This window comes from Caloenas nicobarica, chromosome 14, assembly GCF_036013445.1.
Source record: "Caloenas nicobarica isolate bCalNic1 chromosome 14, bCalNic1.hap1, whole genome shotgun sequence".
In the NCBI taxonomy this organism is placed as follows: domain Eukaryota; kingdom Metazoa; phylum Chordata; class Aves; order Columbiformes; family Columbidae; genus Caloenas; species Caloenas nicobarica.
In genome coordinates, this window is record NC_088258.1 from 10778921 (window position 1) to 10805577 (window position 26657).

General features: G+C 39.7%; 1 protein-coding gene across 4 annotated transcripts in view; it reads left to right on the forward strand.

The window, feature by feature from the left end:
* The window catches only part of CREBBP (CREB binding protein), a 95244-nt gene that overhangs the window by 48755 nt on the left and 19832 nt on the right, over positions 1 to 26657 (forward strand). For 2 of the 4 annotated variants that reach the window (XM_065644507.1, XM_065644509.1), the window contains 15 exons: positions 4777 to 5019; positions 5659 to 5758; positions 6205 to 6351; positions 6825 to 6942; positions 9583 to 9775; positions 9909 to 9962; positions 11197 to 11321; positions 11975 to 12163; positions 13633 to 14052; positions 14686 to 14865; positions 15095 to 15281; positions 19828 to 19946; positions 20075 to 20314; positions 20812 to 20900; positions 26282 to 26362. In XM_065644507.1, coding sequence (XP_065500579.1) covers positions 4777 to 5019; positions 5659 to 5758; positions 6205 to 6351; positions 6825 to 6942; positions 9583 to 9775; positions 9909 to 9962; positions 11197 to 11321; positions 11975 to 12163; positions 13633 to 14052; positions 14686 to 14865; positions 15095 to 15281; positions 19828 to 19946; positions 20075 to 20314; positions 20812 to 20900; positions 26282 to 26362 — 2485 coding nt within the window. The remainder of the gene's footprint in view (positions 1 to 4776; positions 5020 to 5658; positions 5759 to 6204; positions 6352 to 6824; positions 6943 to 9582; positions 9776 to 9908; positions 9963 to 11196; positions 11322 to 11974; positions 12164 to 13632; positions 14053 to 14685; positions 14866 to 15094; positions 15282 to 19827; positions 19947 to 20074; positions 20315 to 20811; positions 20901 to 26281; positions 26363 to 26657) is intronic. The other 2 variants (XM_065644508.1, XM_065644511.1) reach the window with 2 other exon arrangements.

A 26657-nucleotide genomic window follows, 5' to 3' on the forward strand; every position in this document is an offset into this window, starting at 1 on the left:
ACACCTCTTGGGGAGTAAGGGGAAAGTGCAAATCAAATGTTATTTTGCATGTCCTAAAACATTAAGCTTTTATTTTGAATGGCCAGTGACTCCTTTGTTTTTAAGTAATGACTTGAAATTTAGTTGAAATGTTTTGGGATTGGAAAGTAGTTTTGTTAGGAAGTACGTCTGGCTCCCTGCTGAGCTCACCACAGTTTGAGTTATAAACTCTTGCAAACAGCTGTTGATACAGTTCTTAGCTTTATAGCTCTATCATAAGTTACTTTTCTGAAGATTTATCTTGTCATGCTCATGCTTGATTTTCTTAATTCTTCTGTTCTTGACCTGGGCCAGTGTGTATTGTGCCACCAAACAGCTACCGGGTATGTGTCCCCTATTTATTAGGACCTGGGGCATCCTCTTGCAGTGCTTGATGTGCTTCATTCTGGGATCAGGAGACACTAGAAAGTCATTAGGATCCCTGCTCAGTTGCGTGAGATGGGAAGGTGGAGTTGTGAACATAGATCTAGTTCCCTCTGTATTTTTCCTTGTAGGAAAATTTTAAATAAAATGCAATGAGGAAAAAGCTGACTTGAGAGAGTAAATTTGAGATAACTAACGTTCATCTAAAAATGTGATTTTAAAGAAGACTGGGCCAGGAATTGAGGAGTACATGGACTCGGGGGTGAAGGGTGGGAATCTGATGAGGGAAATGGATATAGGGACCAGGAGCTGGCTGAGGGAGTAGGTTATTGAGTATGGGCAGAAAATGAGGAGCCCTGATGTAGAGCGTTTGGGAACTGACGCTTTGTGGAGAAGGAAGGAGCGCATTGGTGCCCAGGGAAATGTGTTCAGAAAGAGTAGGCAGCAACTTGGTCACTAGAGCTTCTTCCCTGTGAAAACTGGAAATGAAATACACTTTGCTCAAGTCTTACTGTCAGTAACTGTCTGTAAAATCTACAGACAAAATGTCTGTTTTTTCAAGTGCTGGAAATCGTACATAATGGTCACCTACCAGCTATAAGTTATTCCACTGAGCCACATGATAGGTGGTTAACCCACGGATTAAGAAGTTCCATGCATTGACTAATGTGACTATACTGTGAAGGCTTTTCTTTTAATGCTTAACTTAAATAAAAATTGAAGTGGCGTTGGTGATGAATTTTCATACTGACACTTCCTACCTTTAAGTCGCTCATAAAATCTTTACTTGCCGTATGATTTGATTCATGATACAGCCTTCAATTAAATGATTGCGTGCACTTACCTTTTGTATCCTGCCTAATTCTGGATTTGGGATAGGCTTGTGCTGAGGTTGGGTCAAGGTTACCAGCAGAATTTTTGCTCCAGCCACTTTGAGTTAGAATTGATTTAACGAGCAGAGTGAGGAGCTGCAAGAAGAGCATTGAAATGCTTCTGAACAAGTCTCAATTCCAGAATTTGGAAGCAAAATGGAAAATTCAAATCAGACTCAAAAATATATTAGCTCGTTCCCTGGGCTGGTCAGGCTAGAGAAGTGGTGGACGTTCACACTTCAAATAGCATCAGGACTCTCTGTGTTTAAATTCTGACTGGAGGGTTTCCCCTCTAGGAGACATGGATGCAGTTTCACTAAGGCAGCATTACCTGCTTTGCACATGGAAACAGGAATCCTGTAGATGAGTGTTTGATCTTTTAGATGACACCCTAATACACGTGCCCAAGAGGGTCTAATTGGACTGTTCAGGGAGTTGTGGGGCTTCTTAACTTCTGCTTGTTTGAACTTTCACTCTTAAGATATATAAACACTGGGACTTTGTAACAGTGGGGCATATGGAGCTCAGTTGTCTTTAAAGCCTTTAGAATGTGTACAGTCCTGTACAGAGTTGACTTCACACTTGTAGCATCTGTTGTGAACTCATCAATGTCTAAAGCATTAGTTAATACAAAAAGTCATAGTAGACGTTGCTTCATGTAGCAGTAGCCTAATGTGATAACTCCTGTTTGTTTCAGTGCTGCATTTATTTTAATTGACTTGATTTCCTATGGTATCTGCCACAGAAAGGTCTGCATTTGCACTTGATCTGTCCAGGATGGAAATTTAAATACTCTATTCCGCCATCTTCTTGTTTGACAGATTGAGATAACGTCATGCATTCAAATAAAGCCAGTGAATGAGCAGCCAGTGAATGAGCAGATTCCTGATGTTGTGAAAATACTTAATACAGTATGCTATTGAGTTATAAAATACAGAAAAGCTGCGACTAAATAGAGCCGCTAATTTCCATGTTGTAAGTGTACCACTGGCTGCAAGAGCGGTCTGTCTCCTAATAATAATACTTCAGTTTGAAATGTTGAAGCAACCTTTGGGTGTTTACCAGGTTTAGTGAGTTTTGCCTGCTTGAATAGGTATGTGCACACATGTGGAACTTCTTGGAGATCATTAGTCTTTTCAAACTGCAAGTCAAAACAGTGATCTTCAGACATTGTCCCCTTTTTATAAAGTTAGTAGTTTTATGAAGAAGCAGTGGGGGTTTTATGTGTTGATAATAGACTCACTATCCATGTTGTCACTTTTAAAGTGACATTCAGACTGTCAACTCTGACAAATACCCAGATGGAGATTTGTATAAGTAGTCTTTGGTCTGGGGCAGAAATAGAGATCTGGAAACCTGATGTTGCTGAAGTAGACTTCTCTAGAGTTAGCTGGATTGTGGTTCCTAAAGCTGCTGTAACACAAGGGCTGCACTGGTACTTCACGGTGACTGATACCGCTGCCAAAGCTCAGCCCAAAACTGTGGGCAAGAGGTGGTTGACTTCTGCAAGCTCTGCCATATGTTCAGTGTGAGCTTCAAGCCAAGCTTGCATTCCTCAGAAGGTCAGTGCCAGCATTTTTCCCCAGAAGAGCATGAGGAATGATGGAACGGGTGGTGATCATCAGTGTGATGGCCAGAAGCCTTTTTCCTGTTCCCAGCCTTCTGCATCACCTGTGGTCATTCTGCCGTGTCCAGAGATGTGCGTCTGATTTACAGCCAACACTGAAAGCTTCTGGGGTTTTTTTTGTTGTAACTTTTCTGGAGAAATATCATCCTCCTTCTCTAACAAGCTGGAATTTGTTAGTTCCGAGCCAGATCCTTTGCTGTCACAACAGCCTCTGCAGCCTTTTGAATTCCAGGGTGCCACAAGTTTTATGCTACTTAACCTTTCTGGAGGCTTCCTGTTTCTTGGCTTGCACTAGCGTGAAGGCATCCTTCTCTTACATTGTGTGATTCCAGAGTGCGATGTGCAAGTCCAACAAGAAATTTTAATGTCTTTTTTAATTAAACTGATAGGATCTTAGTCAACTTCTATTTGTTCTTAAACTTGCTTGGAAATGATCTGTGAGTTCAAAAGCTATTGTGAATGTGTCTACAGAGTGTAAACATATGTAAGCCTGATTTCCATGGTAAACCCAGTGTTGAAAATACTGTGGATTGTTGTTGTGGAAAAAAAAGGATGTTTTCTGTGAGGCTACTTGTTCTGGAGAGGGGGATCTCTGACTATATCAATTTGTAGTTCTTTGGCAAATGAGATCAAATTGAATTCTCACCTGGAGAAGGAAAAGTCTGGACTTGTGTGTTTGCTCTTGGTTGGAAGCTGAAAGTATGTGTATCTTTTTCAATTATTCAGTTTCCATAGTGGGTAAGGATTTAAGAAAGCCTAGATAATGCTGTTAATGTCTCAGAAGGCTTTTTTTCCTGATTTTTTTTTTTCCCTAACCATGTGCCTCTCCTAATATTTCAATAAAATGGCTATTGTGGCCTATATTAAAAGCTATTATTGTTGCTATGTTTAGCTCACAAATTAGTAATGCACATTACATATTTAATTACTTGAGGGGGAAAATGTGAAGTATGTATTACTTCTACCAGAGTCTCAGTTATCAAAATGCAGTGTCTCTGTAGTGAAGGATATACTCCTTGTGTCATTCACAATGGAACATTTTATTGCTTAGAATGGCAGCTAAAATGAGGACTGGAAAGCAGATTTTTATTCGCTTCTGGGTTTAATAAAACCCACTTTTCCCTGTTGTTCCCATTTCCTGTCTACAGTGGAAATGACTCTTCCATACATCTGTGTGGTGAGAGAAGTTCCTTGGTTGTGGTGGTTAATGAATATCTAAATGTTATTATCTAAATTGTTTACCAAAACTTGTGACAGGCTCATCCTGTTTCTGACTCTTCAAATGATTTTAGATTTTATCAGTACAATCTGAAGCCCATCAGGGCTTTTCATATCTCTGAATAACTTGGGGCTTAGACTAATTTGGCCTTCAGGGGATTCATCTAGTGACTGCTCAGAATGAAAATTTCTACCGCATCTTCAGTATTAACTTTGTGTCCAGGAACACAGTATTTCTGTTGAACTCAGGATCTCTGTTTTGGAGCCAAATATTTTGACCTAAAATGGGACTGGAAAAGAGGGAAGTAGAGGAATTTCCCCCCACACCTTAGTCCACTGTCCCAAGCATGAAAATCCTATTTAGCTTTATATTTGAGCCTGTACTTTGTGTATATTACAGTAATTATGGATTTATCTGCCTGAAATTTACAGCATTTCTCTTTAGACTGCATGTATTAATTGCTAAGATGGTTTCTGCCCTATAGAATCAAAGGCTGAGTTTCACCACTTGGCATCTTGGGTGTCGTTCTGTCCTTTGGCAGAGCAATACATACCATATAACTATACACACGTTCTGTTGATTCTTGGCATGATTTGTTTTATTGTTTGTCCTCATTGATTTTTCAATTTTCTCTCATCTTTTTTTTTTTTTAATAGCCCTTTTAGGGTCTCCAGCTGGTGGAATCCAAAATTCCATCGGTTCGGTTGGCACAGGCCAGCAGAATACTCCATCGCTGAGCAATCCCAACCCGATCGACCCCAGCTCCATGCAGCGAGCCTATGCTGCGCTCGGGCTGCCCTACGGCAACCAGCCCCAGACGCAGCTGCAGTCCCAGGTACAAGGGCAACAGCCGGCACAGCCGCAGGCTCACCAGCAAATGAGGACCATTAATGCACTGGGTAGGTGGAAAAAATACCAAGAAACTAAGGTGTTAAAATATGGTTGAATTTTTAGGATAGTCCGGGATTCCACTTGGTTGGAGTAGTGACTTTCTATTTATGTTGATTAATAACTTAAAATTACACTGATTATAAACACTACCTTTCATTTATGCTTGAATATTACAAAATTTTGAATATATTGCTTCTGCCAAAGAGCAGTAGTTTTAGTTTCTTTTAACATATACTCCATAGCTTACTGTTGTCTAAGGTGATTAGACAGAATTGCCGAAGGATTTTTGTTTGTTTAACAAGTATTTATCCTCTTCTAGCAGGCAGTTCTGTCTCAAATCCTGATTTGTTTCTGGAACTTAATTGTGGTATTATCTTCTTTTTAGCTTATTGAACTGGCCTTGAGAGTTCATGAATTTTAAATTTTAATAGACTAGGGTTTTTGTAGGAAAAAAAATGTTCAGAGTGAAAGTAACTTGTGATTCCATAAGTAGCTACATATATGCACCACAGCAGATATTAACATAGAAGTACTTATCTGATACACTGTTTCTTTTGTTAACTAGCTGGGTCAGTAAAGCGTAGTTTTGCCATGTTAATGTCAAAACTGTGAACTGGGTACTAATGTGATTTAATTTTGTCCCAAAGGAGCCAACCAGATGAACCTTCCCGCAGGAGGAATAACAACAGACCAGCAAGCTAGTCTAATTTCTGAAACTGCTCTTCCAACATCCCTTGGGACAAATAAGTAATGCATGCGTTTTCATTCTTGCTCCATAAAACATTTATTTACATGCTTATGAATGTAAATAAAGAACATGCTTTAAAAACTAATTGTATTGGCATGCAAATGATCAGTCACATCTATAGCTACGCTCTTCTTTCCTATTTCAATTTTATATCTACCACTTTATCCCCCCAGAGAGCCCCAGAATATTTAGTAGTTTTAAATGAATTCCCAAAGGAAGAATGTAATGTATTTTTAAGTTGTCATTCTTAATTGTGCACACCATGTCTTGCAAACTCCTGAGATGCTTTGCTGTAGGTGTTGCAGTTTGCCAATATAAAAATTTCACTTAGACAATGTTTGATGCAGTAGCTAGAAGTGATGGAATTGCTTAAAAATTACTTCAGACATCAAACATACAACAAAACTTTGCATTCTGTACTATAGCAGTCCTTTTTTTATTTTAGCCCACTAATGAATGATGGCACAAATTCTGGCAATGTTGGAAACCTCAGTTCAATGCCAACGGCTGCACCTCCTTCTAGTACCGGGGTAAGGAAAGCATGGCATGAACATGTCACTCAGGACCTGCGCAATCATTTAGTGCATAAACTGTAAGTACTCACCAAGACCATGTATTTTTCCTGAATGTTTTTAAAGGATTTCAATACTGTAGTTCTACTATTAACCTGAAAAGTTGTTGATGAGAAAGTTACCAGTAGTGATTCTGACACTGGGTCACTGAGGATGAGCTGTTACCTTTGACCCCCTGCAGTTCATCCTTCATGCTCATTAAGGAACCGGCATGAAATTAGTTTGTATTGCTAGTAAATTTGTTCTGCTGTAGTAAACAATATTTAGACTATAGACTGTGAAACCTCCCATTTTTTCATCATATAATTTGCTTTAATCTTGTGGGGAGTAGTGCAATACAGATTTTTTTTTTTGATTTTTTTTTTTTAAACAAAATATGCTTTTACATCTCTGATGTATGAAGGAATGTCCAGAGTGAATGTTATAAAGCTGTATTGAAGTATACTTTTTTCCCCTGGATAATTTTTCTTTTATTCTTTCTCCTTTCTTGTAGTGTCCAAGCCATCTTTCCCACTCCTGATCCGGCAGCACTGAAGGATCGCCGCATGGAGAACTTGGTGGCTTATGCCAGGAAAGTGGAAGGAGATATGTACGAATCTGCTAACAGTAGGGTACGTTGCTTTGGTCTAGGTATTCAGTATATGTTCAAGAACAGTAGTATCACATATCTTATAAGCATGTTGAAAACCACAGAGAATCATTTCACTGTTCTTGATGAGGAAACCTGTGCTTTTTTTCTATGATAGTGGTTGTATAGTCCCAAGACATCTGATTAATGTCACACCAAGCTAATTCATTTCTGTCAGCTCCATGAAAACTAGACATCTTCCCAGCCCTATTTGCATTCCTCCCGAAAGTGCAATTGGCATGCATGAAGATTGGAGCACAGCTTGCAGTTCTTGATGTTTGCGTTACTGACTTTCTCCTTTCTGGAAGTCTGTGTAAATAGTAGTTTTAAAACTTCCTTAATGCCTCTTTACCATTGGAGGTTTTTTCTAGGACTCAGTTCTGTTTATACTGGTTACCTTTTACCCACACTGTTGAAATTATTTATCCTCAGCAGCACCAAGAGTGATTTGGCTAAGAAATAGCTGTTTCACCTCTCAACATAAGAAGTAGTCTGTTCGCCCACATTTGTCCTTGTGTGTGGGAAACAGGACAGAATTCCTGTTCTTGTCCGTGGTGTTTGCTCTGTCTGCAAAGAGGTGTCAGTTCAAATCTCTGTTACTCAGAGGGAGCAAACCCCTGTTGGTTGACGTACTGAGGATACTATTTCATTATGACACTTTGGTAACTTTACCCTAAAGGAGCCGCTCCCTGAGAGGTCTCATCAGGTAAAGACAATGTTAGTAGCACCAGTAATAATAGCTAGTGAGATCTTACCTGATCAAAACGTTGAGGTCCTTTCCTGAATAAGGTAAAAAGCATCTAAAGAGAGTAGTTAATGGCATTTCAGGTGATAATCACCCAGTAAGAGCAACACATAGTCTGCCTCTCTCAGACCATCTCCCGGAAGAGCTGAAGATGGAACGCGGGTTTTATTTCCTAGAGGTAGATGGGCAGTGGCCATACTTGCAATAGTGCTGCTTTCTCAGTGTTAGTCAGTGACAATATCATATTCTCCTTGTGTCTACCAAGAGGTTGTTTAGCAAAGAAGATTTGTGTGTGATCACCCTGGATCACCCTGGCACCTTTAGAGAATACCTTTAGCAAGAATGAGGATTTCACGGACGTACATGGGCATCTAAATACCTTCTCAGTAAGGGTGAGCGTAGTAGACTTCTGGTTATAAAATCAAATGTTTTCTGACCACTATGCCAGACAAATACCCAGAAGTATCTTTTCCTCACCCCTTAAAGCAGCTGTCAGAGCCTCATTGTCTGAAGTCTCTTACTGGAATGTATCTTATGTATTTGGCTCCAAGCAGCAAACTTGAAAGAAAGGAGTAGTTTAGAACATATTAATGATGGCATGTGGAATTGCATCCTTCTTTTTCAAGAGCATCCGTCCTACTTTGACATTTAAAAACAGAATAATATGAGGCATTGCTGTAAGCAGTTGGACGCTGTCTTAGTAGTATGTGTTCCTTGTGAACGCATCCTTTTTCAGTGTTAAAGTAGCACAATATTAAATTTACAAGTAGAAAGTTACAGGTGAAGTGTCTTGAGTAGGCGGGAAGGGGCTGTAGTGCTTCTAAATTAGACAGCAGAAAGTGTCTGCTCTCACGGATTTTTGAGACATTCAGAGGAGGGAAGTAACATAAACGCAAAGCTTTGTATTGCAACACTGGACTTCCTTAACAAGGCTGGTGAGGAATACCTATCTCATTAATTTTCTGAAATTAACTCAATCCTACTGTAATAAATTCTAATTTTGATGAAAGTTGGATTAAGACAAAATGATTGCGGCATAAGCGTCACTCAGCCATTGCTCCATGTAACACTGGGTTTTAAGGACATAGGTGACCTCCAAAAGAAATGTGGTCTGGAGAGTTTGTGGGGCTTTTTGCCTTTAACAGGAGCATAGTCTCATGCACTTGGCAGATGTGTGTCCAGCAGTTGCTGAGAAGCAGAATTGTCTACCTTGCTGTGCACTGTGACTGTCTTATTTGATCTGTTGTCGATGTGGACTGAGTAAAATGGATTTTTCATCTTGTACAGATGTAGTGTTTAGTTGTCTGTGCCTGTGGACTATTTTTTCTGGTTTCCTCCATTCCTTTGGGGTTTGGTCTGGTTTTGTTTATTCCCTGCAACGGCTGTCTGTAGTCACTCTTCAGGAAAAGAGCGGTTCCTTTCTTTCTGTAAAAATAGATCTGTCCTTAACATCTGTCTCCTGAAGTTTACTCAGGATTACGGTGTTGCTGGGAACATCTTTTTCTTTCATCAGTGGATTAGTGGCAATGCTTATTATGAAAATAATGTTTAAAAATCATCAACACTTGGAAACTAAATCACAGCTTCCTATTTTTTGTTGGAGCAACAGGGGACCTACAGTCTTCTCCTTTGTCTACTAATCTGCTCAGAGTAGGTATGAAGGATAGCCATAAAGCTAAGTGTTTTCTGGAAGCTTTGTTTTTCCTTTTCTGCTTTAAAGCAGTGATAACACTGTCTCAATTTAGCAGAATTCTGAAAATAAATACTTCATGCTTAAAAAGGCAGGTGTACACATTAAATAAAAATACAGGTGACTACATGAGTTCTGCTGCTGTTTTCTTACACTTGACATTGAGTACTATTTTTTTTCCCTTTTAGGATGAATACTATCATTTATTAGCAGAGAAAATCTATAAGATACAAAAGGAGCTAGAAGAGAAGCGGAGGTCTCGGCTCCATAAACAAGGGATGCTGGGGAACCAGGCAGCCTTGCAGACCCCAGGGCCGCAGCCCCCCGGGATCCCGCAGGTGGCTGCAGCCATGGGCCAGGCACAGCCCGTCAGGCCGCCCAGTAAGTACTTCTGTAGGAGCTACTTCTGCACTTCACCTGTAGCTCTGCAGTTTTGTCTCCTTGGGCTCTCACATTAATCTCGAGTTTGTATTTTAAATTGGTTTTCGCTGACCATTCTTCTGTGTTGTTGCAGATGGGCCTATGTCCATGCCAACCGTGCCTATAAGTCGTATGCAGGTTTCTCAAGGTATCTATGTTTTCCTCTTTAATTGCAATTTGTAGTTTCAAAATAATTGTTAGGAGCCAAGCTGATGTTCTGGTTTTCTTTTGGAGTTGGGGTGGGGGGAACTGCTGGGTCTGCCTTTTCCAGCATCGTTCTTTGATGTTGCTCTGTGGCAGGAACTGTCTCAGTGCAGTCTTATCTTAAAAACTGGCAATATGTGCCCAGTGCTTTGCTAGCGATTGGGAATTAATTCAGTCCTTTCAAAAAGAGGAGAGAACAAGCAAGAATACTGTGGATAATCTCACATAAAACACTGTAAAAATGGGTGGCGGGGGTGAGAATGTTGGCGTGTTTTCATCAGTTAATTAGCCAAAAATACACTTGTAGCTGGAAACTTAGCACATTAATCCTAGAATCTGTTTAACTAAGGATATCCTTTCTTGGTTTCTGATGCACAGTGCATCTAATAAAGCCTTGGAGCTTGTCTCTAGCACCAATGGCCCCTCATCGTTGATTTAGGCTGCTGTGGGCTCATGGGTGTGCTTTTTCTGAAAAACACAAACCTGTGACTTTTAGGTGCTTCAGCTTCCTCCAAAAAAGTGTTGCAAATTATTTTATTTCTTGGTCAGAGTTAGTAGTAAGTTGAAATGTCCTTGAGAAGTTACATCCTTTTAAAATTCAGTTCAATAGGAGAAAAAGGTCGATAGCAAGTATAGCTCTGTAACTATTTATTTGCACCTTTATTCCTGCTAGACAATTTTTTTGGAGAGGTTAAATGTTTTGTGTAAAAAGCACAATGCCTGTTCAAGCATATTGCTAGCTTTTGTCCTGATTTGAGGCTATAGAAATTGCCTTCATAGATACCCTATTTGTTTTTATCATATTTACTTCAACCATTTCAGTGAGGCTTGAATAAGACATTGCTGTTTCAAAGCAAATGCCCGATGTTAAGAAACCATTCCAAGCTATTATTTACAAATAACATCCTGTCTTTGCAGATCATCCACACTCTTCATATTTTGCTTTTTTTTTTTTTAGACACTAAAAGTTATGTTTCACCCTAACTGGTATTCTTCTAAATGCTTCTTGCATCCTGATTTGTCTCTTAAAACAAGTAATTTGAAGAAAGTTTTTTTTAAAAAAAAAGCATAGGCCAGTCAAACTTTAGTCATAATACATGTTAATTTTATAGTAGAATATACATATGTAAATTCTCATTACTTGTTCCTAATGAGTTGTTTTGGGGGTGCATTTGCAGGAATGAATCAGTTTAACCCCATGTCCATAGGGAATGTACAGATGCCACAAGCACCCATGGGACCCCGTGCAGCTTCTCCAATGAACCATCCTGTACAGATGAACAACATGGGCGCTGTTCCTGCGGTTCGTACTTCTTGTTACCATGTTCTTCTCAAAATTGGTAGATTACATTTAGTGGTGTTAATGCCCTTCTGAAAAGGCCCCGTGACAGAATAGTACTGTAAATTGTAGGATAATTTCATGGAAACATACTAAGCCTGTCAGTCTTATATTGAGGTGTTTGTTTTCAATATTTACATATGGTGTTTTGTTTTGGTGGGGTTTTTAGTGTTATTTTTAAAAAATCTTTAGAGAGGCAGATGCCAGAGATGCAGTAATCTCCAACAGTTCTTGGAAGAGCATAGTTCTTCCAGAAACTGTCTTTGCAGTATACATACCTTCTTTATTCCTCCATGAAAACATACTTTTATTCTTTAGAAAAATAAAAGTATTTTCAATTTCACTGGATTATCTTTGTTATCTCAGAGAACGAAAGAGAGTTTTAACACTTGTAGTAGAGTTTGGAATATTACTTGTTTAAAAATAACTTCCTCGTGAATACTGTGGAACAAATGCCAAAGTTGTATGTATATGCCTGCTTCCATTTGGTTTACTGAAACCAGTTTTCTTTTTATTGTTTTGACCTGTCTTTGTATTTATTACATTGCGGGTGTTTTCCTTTGTTTTCCTACATAATGCTAAATGGTAATATCTTTAATTCGGGTGTTAATTTTTAGATGGCAATGTCTCCTTCCCGAATGCCTCAGCCACAGAACATGATGGGAGCTCATGGCAACAACATGATGGGTCAGGCTCCTACCCAGAACCAGTTCCTGCCCCAGAACCAGTTCCCAGCATCCAGTGGGGCCATGAATGTGAACAACGTGGGCATGGGCCAGACAGCAGCCCAGGCCGGGGTGGCACAGGTAAGACGTATTTTCTAATACTTGAGTTATTTACTCTTAATTGTTTTGTTCTGATTTATTTATGCATGTTTGCTTATTCGTATTTCTATATCCACCCTTTATTGCAGTCACCCCTGACTTCTGGGGATCCTCCCTTCTTCGTAAGCTCTTCTATAACTGATTTATATATGCTAACTGTGGGAGCAATGCCCTGTAATTCCTGATATAAATTCTAAAAAAAATGCATGCTGATGAGATTTTTTTAGGGGGAATATCATAAGTTAGTTTACGGGACATTTATGGGCATGTGCTTTTGTCTTTTTGTGGACCTAAAGGTAACTTTAAATCAAGAATAATAATAAAGTGGTTGGGGAAGATCTTTTAAAGTTTGTTTTAACCTCTACTTCAGAAGAGAACATTGGGGGTTTTTCTGTAATATTTTTCTGTTACAGTAATAGTCACTGAAGTAGCACCTGTGCTTATGATGCCGAAGTATATGCTTTTCCACAGGGAGAGGCTTGTTTCTTAACTCAGGGTTGAAGTGATTTAGGTTAGTTGGGACCTCGAAAGTTCTTCAGTCCAGCCCCTCTTCAAATGAGAGAACACTTACGTCAGGCTACAAAGAGCTCTGTCAGGTCAAGTTTGGAGTGTGTTCAGGACAGAGCATTTGCAGTTTTTTGGGCCCTTGCTCAGTTGTTGTTTGACCACCTTTGTGGTGAACATTTTTTTCCTAATGCACATATTTCATTAAAACTGACTATGTACAGGCAATATAGAAGCATGTTTGAAGTGTGAAACCTCACCTGCAGGAAACTATTAGTTGATTTAGATTTCTAAGAGTAAGAGAGACATCTGAGAATATTCTTTTTTATCACTAGTTATCTGATACAATCTTTGGTAAAATATGTAGTTTAAAAGTCTGTGCACATCCAGAATACTTTGTTGTTGCTGCTCTGAAAAACAGATCCACAATTTTCCTAAGGAACTGGAGTAGTCCTAATTAGAAAAAGAAAGCAAAGCACCCTTAAGTCTGGCACCGTGCAATGAGGGAGGTATTAAATGTATTAAACTGTTACCTAAAGCAGGGCAGCTCTAGAGTCCTGGCCTAAAATGTGTATTTGCTTGAAACCATTTTGTATGCAGAGTCTGACCTTTGCCCAGCTAATGGCATGATGTAGAGATTGTCTGTCTGTGGGTGTCTGCGTTACTCTGAGATCGTGAGGATTCCCTCTCTGTGCCAGTAGAATTAATGTTAAAAAAAAAAAGTGCATGGCACATCTGGGAGCACGGTCTTTGACTAAGAGCTAATGAAAATATTTGGAGAAATCAGAGCATCATCATTTGCAAAAGCAGCAGTTCTTTATAGCTGATCTCATGTTTAGACTTACAGTATCTTTTTAAAAGGAGACTTCAGTGCAGTGATTTAAAAGATAGGTGTGATTCCCAGAGTTTTGGGAGCCACACATCTGTAAGAGAATCTGTCTCTCTAGCAGGGGCAGGTTCCCAGTGCTGCTCTTCCCAACTCCATGAACATGCTGGGACCGCAGAGCGGGCAGTTACCATGTCCACCAGTGACCCAGCCACCTCTACATCAGACTACACCTCCTGTGTCCACTGCTGCTGGGATGCCACCTATTCAGCACCAAACGCCAGCTGGAATGACTCCTCCTCAGCCGGCAGCACCCACTCAGCCATCGACACCCGTCTCATCGTCGGGACAAACACCGACTCCGACACCGGGTTCCGTTCCTAACGCGACGCAGACACAAAGCACGCCCACGGGGCAGACTGCGGCACAGGCTCAAGTCACGCCACAGCCTCAGACCCCTGTTCAGCCCCAGTCTGTGCCAACCCCGCAGCCATCTCAGCAGCAGCCAACATCTGTGCAAGCGCAGCCACCCGGCACTCCAGTAAGTACCAGCTAGTTGCATTTTTCTTGTGTAGTGGCATTCCACAAGAGTTCTCCCAATGTATAGCACCGTGCTGTGAATGTGTAGAGCCCACAGTTGTCAATAGTGGCTTCTACTTCAGACCAAAGGGTTCGTTACAGAGATGTGTAAAAATGTGTGCGTTCAGATGCTTCTCAGCATTGTTTGAAGGAGGGGGGGCATATTGAATCACTCGGAGCTGCTCAAAGTAAGAATGGCAGCAGCATGCAGAAAGATGAGGCATAACAGACCTAATAATACTCTGTGTGGCCTTGATCAGAATTGGTCTTTTTTGGTCATGAAATTTGCATAAATTTTTTCTTTTAAGCTTTAGTCAGGATGAATGCACATGTCAAGGAATGTACAGTGTTTTACTGGGCAGGTGTTTTCTCTGTAAAAGAAGCGTCTTTGGGGCAGAATTCTTCCTTGGCTTCTCCTCTGCAAAGCAGAGTTATGAAATGTGTTATATCGAAACTTGGCTACAGTGAGCTCCTGTATCCATGTTCTGCACTGTTTTAGAATATCATCTCATGTCTCTTTTGTGCTGTTCATTTTTAGTAAAGGAAAATATTTCTATATATGCAGTGTCTTTCTTTTGTACTGTTTTTACAACAGCTATCCCAGGCAGCAGCTAGTATTGATAACAGGGTCCCCACCCCTGCCTCAGTTGCTAGTGCTGATACGAATTCCCAGCAACTAGGACCAGATGCACCAATGCTAGAAAGCAAATCAGAAGTTAAAACTGAAGAAACTGAGCCAGAGACTAGTGAGACACAAGTGGAAGCTAAGACTGAGGTAAATGAGATTCTATACAGCTTAACTGAAAGCAGTGATAGATATAAAAGCACTTAATGATGTATCTGAATTGGTGAGCTAAGGGGCGAGAGGAGGGTAGTTACTGGAAAGTAACTCTCCTGAGGAAAGCCATGGATGGAGAGTGCTTTGACAATCTCAAACTAATATTTTGATGACTTAAGTTTGGGTCATAGATGTAATAGTACATCTCGTTGCATCCTTTCTTAAGGTGGAGGAGGATTTACAAGGATCTTCACAGACAAAAGAAGAAACAGATGGAACAGAACTGAAACAGGAGCCAATGGAAATAGAAGAAAAGAAGCCTGAAATAAAAGTAGATGCTAAAGAGGAAGAGGAGAACAGCACTAATGGAACCACTTCACAATCCACATCGCCATCTCAGCCACGCAAAAAAAGTATGTGTATGAAAACTGAGTTTTTCTTGTCTACTTTATTTTAGTAGCACTTTTTTTTCATGGTCTCAGTTCCAGCACGTGTAGTTGTAGGAGGTCCATACTTGGTGTAATTTATTTTTGAAAGTAGCATTCCTTTAATGTTATTTGAATCACAGGTGAGAAAAGCAGATCATTGTGGTCTTGATCCCAGCGATTGCTGGAGAAATTATATACATCAATCTCTCCCTGTACATCTTGGCCAGGAGCTTAGTGTAAATAGTGCTCTCAGCAACTGAGAATATCCATTGCTTTGCTATTCTGCTAGAGGCTGCACACAACTGCCTTCATCCTGAGTTTTAGTGTTCACTTTTCCAAGAATCAGGTGCCTGAACTCTTCTGAATCTGTTTTTCCAAGGCTGGACTGCTGCAATTGGCTTTAACTTTGAAGCTCTGTATGATTTTCAGTGTAGCATTCATTTGAAAGCTTTCTTTTCAGAAATAGTTGGGGCAGTACTCTCTTAAATTGATCTACAGTGTTAGCATAGATTTAGATGTGACCGTGTCTATATTGTGTATTTTTCCAGAAGGAAACGTGATGGCATTACAGATCTCGAATAGACTTATACAGGTGGTTGCATGCCTTGAGTTAGTAAGAAATAAATTAATTAGATTCTTAAAGAAAACAGGCAAGAAAAAATTACCCCATTTGTAGCGCAGGCTTTGTGGAAGCCTGCAAGGTAAGTGTTTTGACTCAAAAACTTAAGCTATATAGAGATCTCTCTCTCTTACCATCCTGGTTTTTGAGATGATGTTTTCCATTGTTAGTATTTAGGTTTTGACCAAAACTATGCTTTCAACATGCTGCAAATGTCAAAAAAGGGAAAGTGATGATCCATTTCATTACTTTCTTCTTCTTCCCTTGCAAAGAAACTGTGTATAACTACATGAGGAGAGCATTTCGGTTGCGTGCTTTCCAGAATGTGATCAAGAAATCATAAAGTTTTAAAGTTTGTGCAGATTGAATCTTGATCTCTTATATATGCCTTGGGTTTAATTTAATTACTAAATATAATCTTTTTATAATAAAATGCTATGGTACACATTTTCCTGTAGGTTGTATGTTCAGTTTGTAGCACTGGGCCAACCAAATGAGATGTGCTGCAGAACTAACTGACAGAGCCTGTTTTGAACAAGATGTAGCATAGGGAGTGGAAAGCATATTAGTGTTTAGAAACCAGTTATATTCCCTGTGGAAAGAATCATTGTTGCTCGTTAGAAGTGTACTTGTAAGTAAGTTGAGGCGAGTGGTTGAAAGTGGAAGGTTCTTGCAGAATTAGTCCATGGAAGAGCTGCACTGTCCTTCTGCTGCTTCAGTCTGGGTTACTACCTATTTCCATACCTCATTTAGTAATACAATTTTATCTTGGAAATCCTATCACTAAGTAACCATATAGTATAATACATGTGCAGTATGGGCAGGTGAAACCATATACACAATTTCAAATTGTGACATTTTCTCACCAAGTAGTTTGTCCAGCTGTAATAGAGCATTTGTATTATAATGCTAAATAAACCAAGAGGCATTCGAGAGCAAATACTGTGAAGTGTGCTTAAGGGTTATGTGATATTTTAAAACTACTTATGAGACTCATCTGGAGTTTTTCAGGGGTTGCAAAAGTAATGGAAACTTTTCTTCCTTCCCACGTGGCCAGATTCCTGAGGTGCACCCCCAGTAACCTGGGACGTAGCAGATACGTGCAGCTGCTGCTAAGGGGAAGGCTCATGCCTGGAAGTGTCGTGGAGTGTATAATAGATAACTTAGAAAGTTGCAGCCCAGTACCTTAATGTTTGAAAAGATTTATCTGGAACCTAAAGGAGTGTTTTCTGGGTACCTGTGGCTAACGTTCTGGAGTCGGAATCTCATCTGTTTGTACCAGCGCCCAGGTGTACTGAACACCATTGTCTGGCTGCTCACCTCGTATAACCAGACTGTAACCTGACTTCAGCGATGGGAAATACAGATGGGCTGGAGAACAGCCCAAGATAATCCTGATGGGGTACTGGTCTGCTCAGTTCACTTTTACCTGAATTTTTGTAGCTTGGCTTTTTTGGAGAATTGCAGACACCCCCCTTCAGCAAGCTTTTCTTCCTCATCAAGGTTTTTCATAAATGCAGGCAACCAAACCCTTCCAAATTCAGAGTTTTGCTTTTGCTTTTTTTCTGCAAATCTAATGTAAGCAAGAAAGGAAGGTGTTTGGTTCCTGGCCTCTTCCCTTGCAGTCTTCTCAGAAGAAACAGTACAATACTCAATTGGGTAGATCCTGTCTCCTTGCTGTAGATGGCTGCCTTAGTCTGATGACCTTCAAAATTAGTTTCACTGATTTCGTCCCATCCTTATAAGACATAATAATGCAGAACCTGCAAGGGCTTGGTTTTGGAGCAGGGTAATCAAGTGTATTGTCCTTATTGTTTTGAAGATGTCTTCATCTTCATTTATCAATTTTCTCTTTAGTAATCATAAGCAGGATTTCCTCTGTTTAAAAGAAATAAAATTTGAAAAGGTGAAAAAGGTAGCAATATGTTCTTCTCTGGCAGATACATCATCAAGATTCAGGCAAAGATCCCATTTTCTTTTTACCACCCACGCATCCAAGACAAAATGGGACAACTAGATGCCAGCTTCTTACAAAGATACCGGAGGAACACTGCGAGCATTTAATTTTGGAAAGGGGGGAGAGGGGAGAAGGGAAAACAAACTTTTTTGTAAAATCTGTGTACAGGGAGATCAAATGTTCTTAGTCATATTCCTTAGAGGCAGAGCAGCTTGTTTTACTGCTAAAGATGAAGGCAACCTTTCTTTATGTTTTTAGGTGATGTCATAAATTGAAATAACAACTGGATTTTTATTTTATTTTTTCAAATTTCAAAATGACAGCAGGTTGTAAACCTTATCAGCAAAGATAATTAGGCTTTAAGGAACATGGCAAAAGTTGTTCTGAATCTCTGTAGTTTGGGTTTCAATTAAGATTCAGTTTATTTTGAAAGGTACTCTAGGTTAGTGGTATGTTGTTATAGGGGTCGGTACAGGGAAAATTCTGAAAGTAATATCAAGCAGATGGCCAGAATAGATTATTAAAAGGTGCTTTTTGACCTTTAAATTTCATTAAATGAAATAATTTGGATTATCTGGTTATGAACTACCTGAGCCAGAGCAAGATGGTTCACAGACAATGGAGAATTCGTCTTCTCATGAATGGAATTTAATATTTTCTTCTGTTCTCCAGAATTCCATAATATAATTTAGTAGTTGTTTATAAAACTTTGAGAGTATATGGTAAGGTTCCTTTCACAGGAAAGTGCATGCAGATTTGGTATCAATAAACATGGAAGAGAATTGCCATTTTATCAGGACTGAGATTGTTGCAACAGCTGAAATGATTGTCAAGTTGCATCTGTTGTTGTAACAACAAACATACTTTATTTTTGTGTGTAATATTTTGGTGAATCTAGTTGAGATGAAAGGACTTCCTCTCAGAAATATCACCCACGTGAAAAAGGGGAATTAAAAAAAAAAAAAATATATATATATATGTATTTTTAACTCAAAGTCCCAAACAGCAATTTATATCTTACCAAAATACCATTTGAGTGACAAAAGCAATGATCAGCCTCGAAGGGGTCGCTGTAGCCCTGTTGATTTAAGTGCTTTCAACAGAGCTCCTAATTGCTCCCTTTTATTGGTACCGTTCTCATTTCAGCCAGGTAGATAAATATTAGATGCCATCTTACTTTCCTTAGTTGTCTTTTTTTCTTAATAGGCATTCTTCCCTATTTAAAAACTGTGTTCCTAAGGAAATAAGTGTAATTACACTGCTGAGATGTTCAAAGAGCTCTCCAAGTTATCGTTATTTTTCAGAAAACGCATTGCCTTTCTTGTCCTTGTCATCCACTATTGAAAGAAGCATGGCTGTTGCCATGCCACTGTTGCCAAGTGGTTGTAATGATGCATATAAATCTGGAAGTATTAACACTTTCGAAATCAATTAACAGTCCCATCAGACCAGGACTGTTTGTGTGCTATGGCCAGAAAACTCCTGTGCCAACTATCAGGACATCTGGTTCCTCTCTGGCTCTTCAGGCCTGTCCACTATGGTGTGTTTTGCTAGAAGAATCTTGGCTTGGAAATAGCAAACAAGGTTAAAAGGGAAGGAGAGGAAAATGTGCTTAGTCTCTTCTCTGAAGAGCTAAGGTTCATCTGTGTTGAAGCAATTGAATTAATTTGGTTCTAGATACAGTTTGGGGGGTTTTTTAAGCACTACAATATGTATCTTCATGGGCTACAGTTTTCCTATCTCCTTATTCTGGGAATATCACCTACTGTGATTTAGTCAACATACAGGCTGTGCAGTGGCCTCTTGACTGTAAGTTTTGCCTCCGATCAACTACGCGGTTCAGGAAATCCCTCTTAAGAATTTTGTGTTAATGTAGTTCTTTATTTTTTTAGGGGAGTCAGGAGGTTAGGAAACGTGGAAGGAAAATTTCTAACCTTTCTGACTTTCATTAACAGTTTTCAAGCCTGAGGAGCTGCGCCAGGCTCTCATGCCAACCCTCGAAGCTTTGTACCGGCAGGACCCAGAGTCTCTACCTTTCAGACAGCCTGTGGATCCCCAGCTTTTAGGGATTCCGGTGAGTGGGCATTAAAAAAAATGGTTTTGTATTTTGTCTTTGCTCATATAAACATTTTGGTTTTTTCTGTTGAACATATTGTGAACAGTGGACATCTTAAAAATAAAGGGTTTTGTGTGTGTTTGAAGGATTATTTCGACATTGTGAAGAATCCTATGGATCTTTCAACCATTAAGCGTAAATTGGATACTGGGCAGTACCAAGAACCGTGGCAGTATGTGGATGATGTTTGGCTGATGTTTAACAATGCCTGGCTTTACAATCGCAAGACTTCCAGGGTCTATAAGTTTTGCACTAAACTCGCGGAGGTGTTTGAACAAGAAATTGATCCTGTTATGCAATCACTTGGCTACTGTTGTGGGCGCAAGGTATGTATTCCAGGGATGGAGCTGCATTCTTCCGAAGAGCTTAGCTTGCTTAATTGGATAAAGCATTAGCTTTGTACACTTTTTTTTGTTGTTTTTTAATGAAATACTGAATGAAAGGGTTGCTGAAAGTTCGACTTTATTATAAGCATGCTAAGAGCTAAAAAAGGTAAATAGCATCCTTCTTACTGCTATTCCGTTATTATCATTGTATTTTTCTCCTTCAGAGAACACCTTTTTTTGGTCAGAAGCAATAGTAAAATGTTTTGCTTGTTTCTCATGTCCAGTGCAAAAAAAGTAGGCAGTTAAAAGGTCAGCTATTTAGTTTATATAGTTAATAATTGTAAGAGAGCTATGCTAATATATTTACAAGAGCTTGGAAAGGTGTGATAAATGTAACAATATACTGTGATATCCATTAAGTGTCAGGATTGCCTAATAGATACTTGATTAACCTAAGATTACATTTTAAAGCTTCTTTTCTCACCGTTGTTTTGCAGTATGAGTTTTCTCCACAGACCTTGTGCTGCTACGGCAAGCAGTTGTGTACAATTCCTCGTGATGCTGCCTACTACAGTTACCAGAATAGGTAAGTCCCTGACTTCGCTTTTTTTTCCTTATTCAGGAAGTGAGATCCTTTGAGTTCTCTGCACATATGAAGGAGGAGGATTATTAACTTATTCTTTCCTTTGTCAGCTAAGTCAGGAAAAAGTTATTTTTATATCTTTGCATGCTGTCATTTTGCTGGTGAGCGTTAGTTTCCTGTACTGCAGCTTGATACACAAAATACTTAGGCACGTGCTATGAGCTCGTCTGCACCACACATCACTTAAGTGGAAGTGAAATTGTCCATGTTTTCCATAAAATGAGTAGCTGGGCTTGCTGGAGGGAGAAGGGCAGAACTGCAAAAAGGCCCTGAGAAATCACGTTGCCTTATTCTGGGAGAACTGTAAAAATATGCAGGTTTGTTTGCAAATTAGTGTCAGAATTTGCAAAATAAAGGGTACAATGATCGATTACAATACTTTCTGTCTTTCTAGTTAGGACTTAATTCTGTTTAAATTAGCTTTGAATTAGCTTTGGAAACCACCCAGACTCCGCGAGAAGCTATGAAAACAATAGTTTCTGTTATTTTTTTAAATTAATATTATGATCTGGTGTTAGTATTATTATTAAACAAATGTTATAATATTAATTTTCCATTTAATGTTTAAATCAACAGTGTTATACTAACAAAGTAAACTTAGAACTTGGCTTTGGATTTGGTTTCTTAGATTCATTGCTCACTCCCCCCCCCAAAAAAAAGGGCTAAGACACAAACTTCCTTTTCCCTGTTTAAAACAGTTATTAATTGCTTTCCAGAGACTTGGCAGTCTATAAGTCTTGCCAACTTTGAAATGCACAAGGGCCATTGTCGAAGTGAAGTTACAGAACTAATTCAGACAGTCAATGCTTGCGTTTTGTCTCAGGACGATCCCTCCGTCACCAGACGGGGTGTAAGATGGAGGGGACTGGTGCGAACCCCTCAGCACAGTGGGGGACATGAAAACGTGTCGTCTCACGGTGTCTGTTGGGTCCCTGTGAGGCAGACAGTGTTGCCACAGAGGAACGTAGATTCACGAGCTCTCATAAAAGGTTTTATACAGCCACTGCGAATTCTGAAAAACAGTCTGAAGAGAAATAAAGCGATGAAAATGCGTTTAAAGAGACAATACTTCAGTACTGGAAGTGTGGAAAAAATAACCCTTAAATATCAACTCTGCATGGTGCAATTTCAAATACTTTTCATATTCTGCATCCAGGTAATACTATATTTGAAAAGAATAGGAACTTCTAAAATAATTGAAGAAGGGGTCATTTTACTTTCAGTTATCCCTTTCCTATTTAAGTTAATATTAAATCATATGTATTACTCGGCATGAGGCAATGTTGGTTGCTGGCAAGAAGTACAGGGTTGATGGGGCTGTGGGTTCTTCTGGACTCGGTAATGCAATATTTCAATTTCCTACGTGTTATAAATGTGATAGCCCCTTTACACTGAGTTTAGTCTAAAAGAGCAGTAATAAAAGGGAGGTGATTTTTCTGAGTGTCAGTGGGCCCATAGCAGAACAAAACTAGGTGTTGATATCTGTTTATCCAGATGCCTTGGGAAAAGCTTAGGATTTGGGGTGGCTTGGAGCTGGGGACAGTTTTTGAGGTTTTCAATTTCAGGCCAACTAAAGGGAGCAATGAATGTTTTTTGGGGAGTTGGGTTGCTTAACAAAATACTTCTAAAGATCAATCACTTTATTTTTAAGTGTGCATTTGGACTATCAGATCATAGAAAGCCCTTATTCATCAGCTGTATTGTTCTAAACAGTCAAATTAACTGTTTCCTGTGACAATGATCTTCAAATCTTAGATTTTTCTTAACCAAGGAGCAAATTAGTGAAAAACAAATTCTGTAGTTCCAGCATGTCTTCAATTGGGCAGATGTTCTTGACTTCATCCATTTATGGAACAGACAAAATTGGATATACTTGAAGTCCAGCATATTGTATAACTAAATTACAACTAAGAATATTTAGGCCCTGTTGAGTGAATGAACTGTGGCACTGCAGTTCAGTGATTTAAAGTTAATTATTTGGTGTGGAACTGTTTGGCTTCCATAATGAAGCAGAAGTTTAGGTTAAAGTAAGTGTTCATAAAATATACTTCACGTGTGAAGTTGAGAAAACTGATGGGTATTTCATATCAGTACTGGCATCCATCTACTAACTCAGAATTCCCTTTGCACTTAATTACAGTTGGAAATTCACCTGTTAATGCAGAGATTGAGCATTTTCTGGACTTTGGTGTTGAACCATAATGTTAGTCTTTGATAAACAGGAATCAGTCACCTGAACAGTCTGCATTTGAAAAGCTTTTCATTTTTGATGTGTTGCACTAAGTACATTCTTTGGATTTTCTATGACTGTTATAACTAGAATTTTGTATGCTTGCTATGGGTTTTGTTGAATATTTGTAGTGACATGTAAAAGTCAGTGAATTACAAGCAAGTCTCCATTCCTGAGGGTCCATACTCTCAAGAAGTTACAGGCTATTGTTTCACCCTGATTATTTTATGGACAAACGTTCATGATCTGTAGGTGATTTCATTTTCACTGTATTTCAATCTTTATTTCCTCATTTTAATATCATGGATGAAGGCTTGACTCTTGCTAGCGTTAGGCTTCGGTTCTGCAACGTGTGAAATCCTGCGCTGCCCTGCGGATCCAGGGCTGGCTGGAGCTCGTGCCCGACCCGCTGCCGAGCCAAGGGCAGAGGGTGCAGAACCTGTGCCGGTGGAGCCGGGCACATTTCTGCACTGTAGCTTAAATCCACTATCGAAGGCAGCCTCATTACTCAGTTTCATGAGTGCTTTGAAAGCCCATAAATTATTGTGAAAACGGATCAGAATTAAACTTTCTGGGATTGTTTAAATTTAGCAAAGTATTCATAGAAGTATTGACCATGGATTTTTCTGGCTAGGCGCTCCTGTGTTTAGGTCCTCCTGTGCGTCAGTTCTTTCCAGTCTGACTCTTAAAATGAGCAACCTTTTAGTAAGGAAAATAAGTAGTGGGGTTTTTTCAATTGAAGAAAAATTTAAAACAAATTCTGAATGTTTTATGGGTTGTTGGAGGGTTTTTTATTATTTTTTGGGTTTTCTTTTTAAGAATTATTAGACGATAACTGTCACTTTAGGGGCACAGGGCAAGTGAAGTCAGTGCAAACGAGATGTGCAGTGTCAGTATCCACTCCTGAAATTCTCTTGTAATATCACTCTGTAATAACCGTAATATATTTATCGTTACAAATTATTACAAATTAACAGAATACATTTTTTTTTCCTTGGCCTTGTCCTCTTGTATTATCAGCAGCAAAAGCCTTGTTTTTTCTTGGATGGGTGATGTGTTTAATCCTAGTTGAGCTGACCCAGGAGAAGTCACTGTCAGTTGAACTCAGAGTGGGCTGGGAAGCTCCCAGGCAGGGCACACGTGGCATTTTAACTCACGTGGGTGCTGTCAAAGCGGCAGCTGGTCAGGTGGTGATGTAGATGCGTCAGTATGGGCTATAGAAGAAAATACCCCTTTTTGCTCTTTGTGTCAGTCCCACGGTACGGGGAGTGCGCAGGGTGCCGCTGCGTTTCAGCAGCTCTTGGCTGGCAGAGCAGCTCTGGAAGCCCGACCCAGCTGGCGGAGTTTCAGGAGTTTTGGGGCTCCTGTGGCTCTGCCGTGGTGGCTCTGCCCTGGCTGCAGCCCGGGAGGGCACTGATCGCTGCGCAGAACGGCTTTCCCGGCTCACCGGGCGCTGCTGAAGGACCCGCTCCCTCCTGCTTACACTGTGTTGCACAAGCATTTAGAAAACGTGTAGTGGTGACGTGATGGCCGGTGTGTGTCGCAGGAGGAAATTCTGATCCACACGTTTCAATAAGTGCCTATAAATGGCTTTTGTTGTCTCCAGGAAAGCGCAGCCTTGGAGATCTGTCACCTGGATTACAGTAGTTTAAGTGTATCAGTATGTGTAAGAAGGGGCAAGCTGCCATATTTATTAATCTCCATCCCTTAAGTTGTTGGTTCATTGTGACATTGAGTCTTGTTTGATGCCTTTTAAACTTACCATTCTGATGGTTCTAGTGTTTGAGTACTAAAACTGCGTTTTACTGTGCTGCCATTGCTGCTTATATTCTCTCACTCTTGATCTTCCATAAAGCTCCTTTATTTTGATGATCCTTTGTGGCCTTCCTGCATTTTACAGCTGTGGCCTCTCTTTGTTACCTTTGTTCATGTGTGAATTCATATCCTTTCCAAACATTTAGCCTCTTTTTTTTTTTTTTTTTTTAATGACCCTGACAACTTTGGTTCCAGTTCATCTGAAAGAAACGAACAAACACAAAAACGCCAAAAAAGTGCCCCGAAAATCTGTGTAATTTTCATTTTGTTTTTTTTCAAATGCAGATTGTATTTTCATAGAGTTATATTCCAATTTACTCAGCTTGGTTTGGTAAACTGCAGTATTGGTTTTGCTGAGTATAGCTTGGATTGGCTCTTGGTCTGGTGACCAAAAATTGTACCTAGCCTCATTCAATTTGTAAAGCTTAATTCCACCCTCTCTAATGTACCTGATAAATATATTGTATGTATGTACAATTTAATGTTGTTCACATATATACATATATTGTACTTATATAGATAAATGGCTGGAAACTCTGACCCATAATTGCATTTCTGTTAAATGTTTGTCTAGAGTATGGATTTGGTTTCATTTATATTAAATAATAATAGCTGAGCAATTGGTCACATTTAATCTTATAGTCAATTAACTTCTGAATTTAATTTTTTTATAGATTTTTTTCAATACCAAGTGTTTCTGCTTTTAGGGTTTTTACTGACAATCAGTAAATGCTTTCAGCATATTTTCTAATTACTTAAGTCTTTAATAAATATGTTCTTAAAGCTTTTTGACAGGCTTTTTTTTTTTTTTACCCAAAGTAAACTTGATCAGTCCTAAGCCTGGAATCAAAGAGCATTTTTTCCTTAATAATGCAAATCAAATCCAAATTCTTAAATTTGAAGTCTATACAAACGTAGCGCTTGGTAGCTGCTTCATTAATCCTCCCTAAATTTTGAATTTGACGCCCAACAACTTGTTAGCAATGTATAAAATGAGACCGAATGCTAATCTGTGCTTTGCCTTGGCTTTCTGCTCTGTGTTGTCTTGGTGTTTGCGTCTTACCTCTTACGTCTGTGCTGTTTGTTCCCTCCCCTGTTCTCTAATTCTGCCCTCCCCTCCCTCTGTTCCTCCTCATTGTCCACACTGACCCATCTATCAACCAACAACGTCCCCCCTTTCGTCGTGGTGATCTGCCCTGCTCTGGTTGGTGGCTCCGTGCTTGGGTGGCTGTATGTTGTGCTGGACCAGTTCACCCAAATATGGCCTTCTTGCTGACAGGTATCACTTCTGTGAGAAGTGTTTCACTGAAATCCAGGGGGAGAATGTCACCCTGGGTGATGACCCTTCCCAGCCTCAAACGTAAGTCACTTTCTTTCTTCTGCATGCCGCCTTTTCACATAGTCAGGGTGATGTGTAGTCCTGATTTGATAGTAAAAACCTGTGGCTGGAGCTGGTGTTTGAGGAAATGCCTGCTTTCTTACTAACTGGAGATGTTTACAGTAGCAGATGATGAACAGTTGTTACTGTATTGGGTCTGTTATTCTGCCCAACAATGTCGCTTGTGTCCAGTTGGGCTACTCAAGGGCTGCCCCTGGACTGGTTGCAGGGGGTGGCAAACACAATAATGTGGCTGGAGGGGGCAGACTGGAAGCTG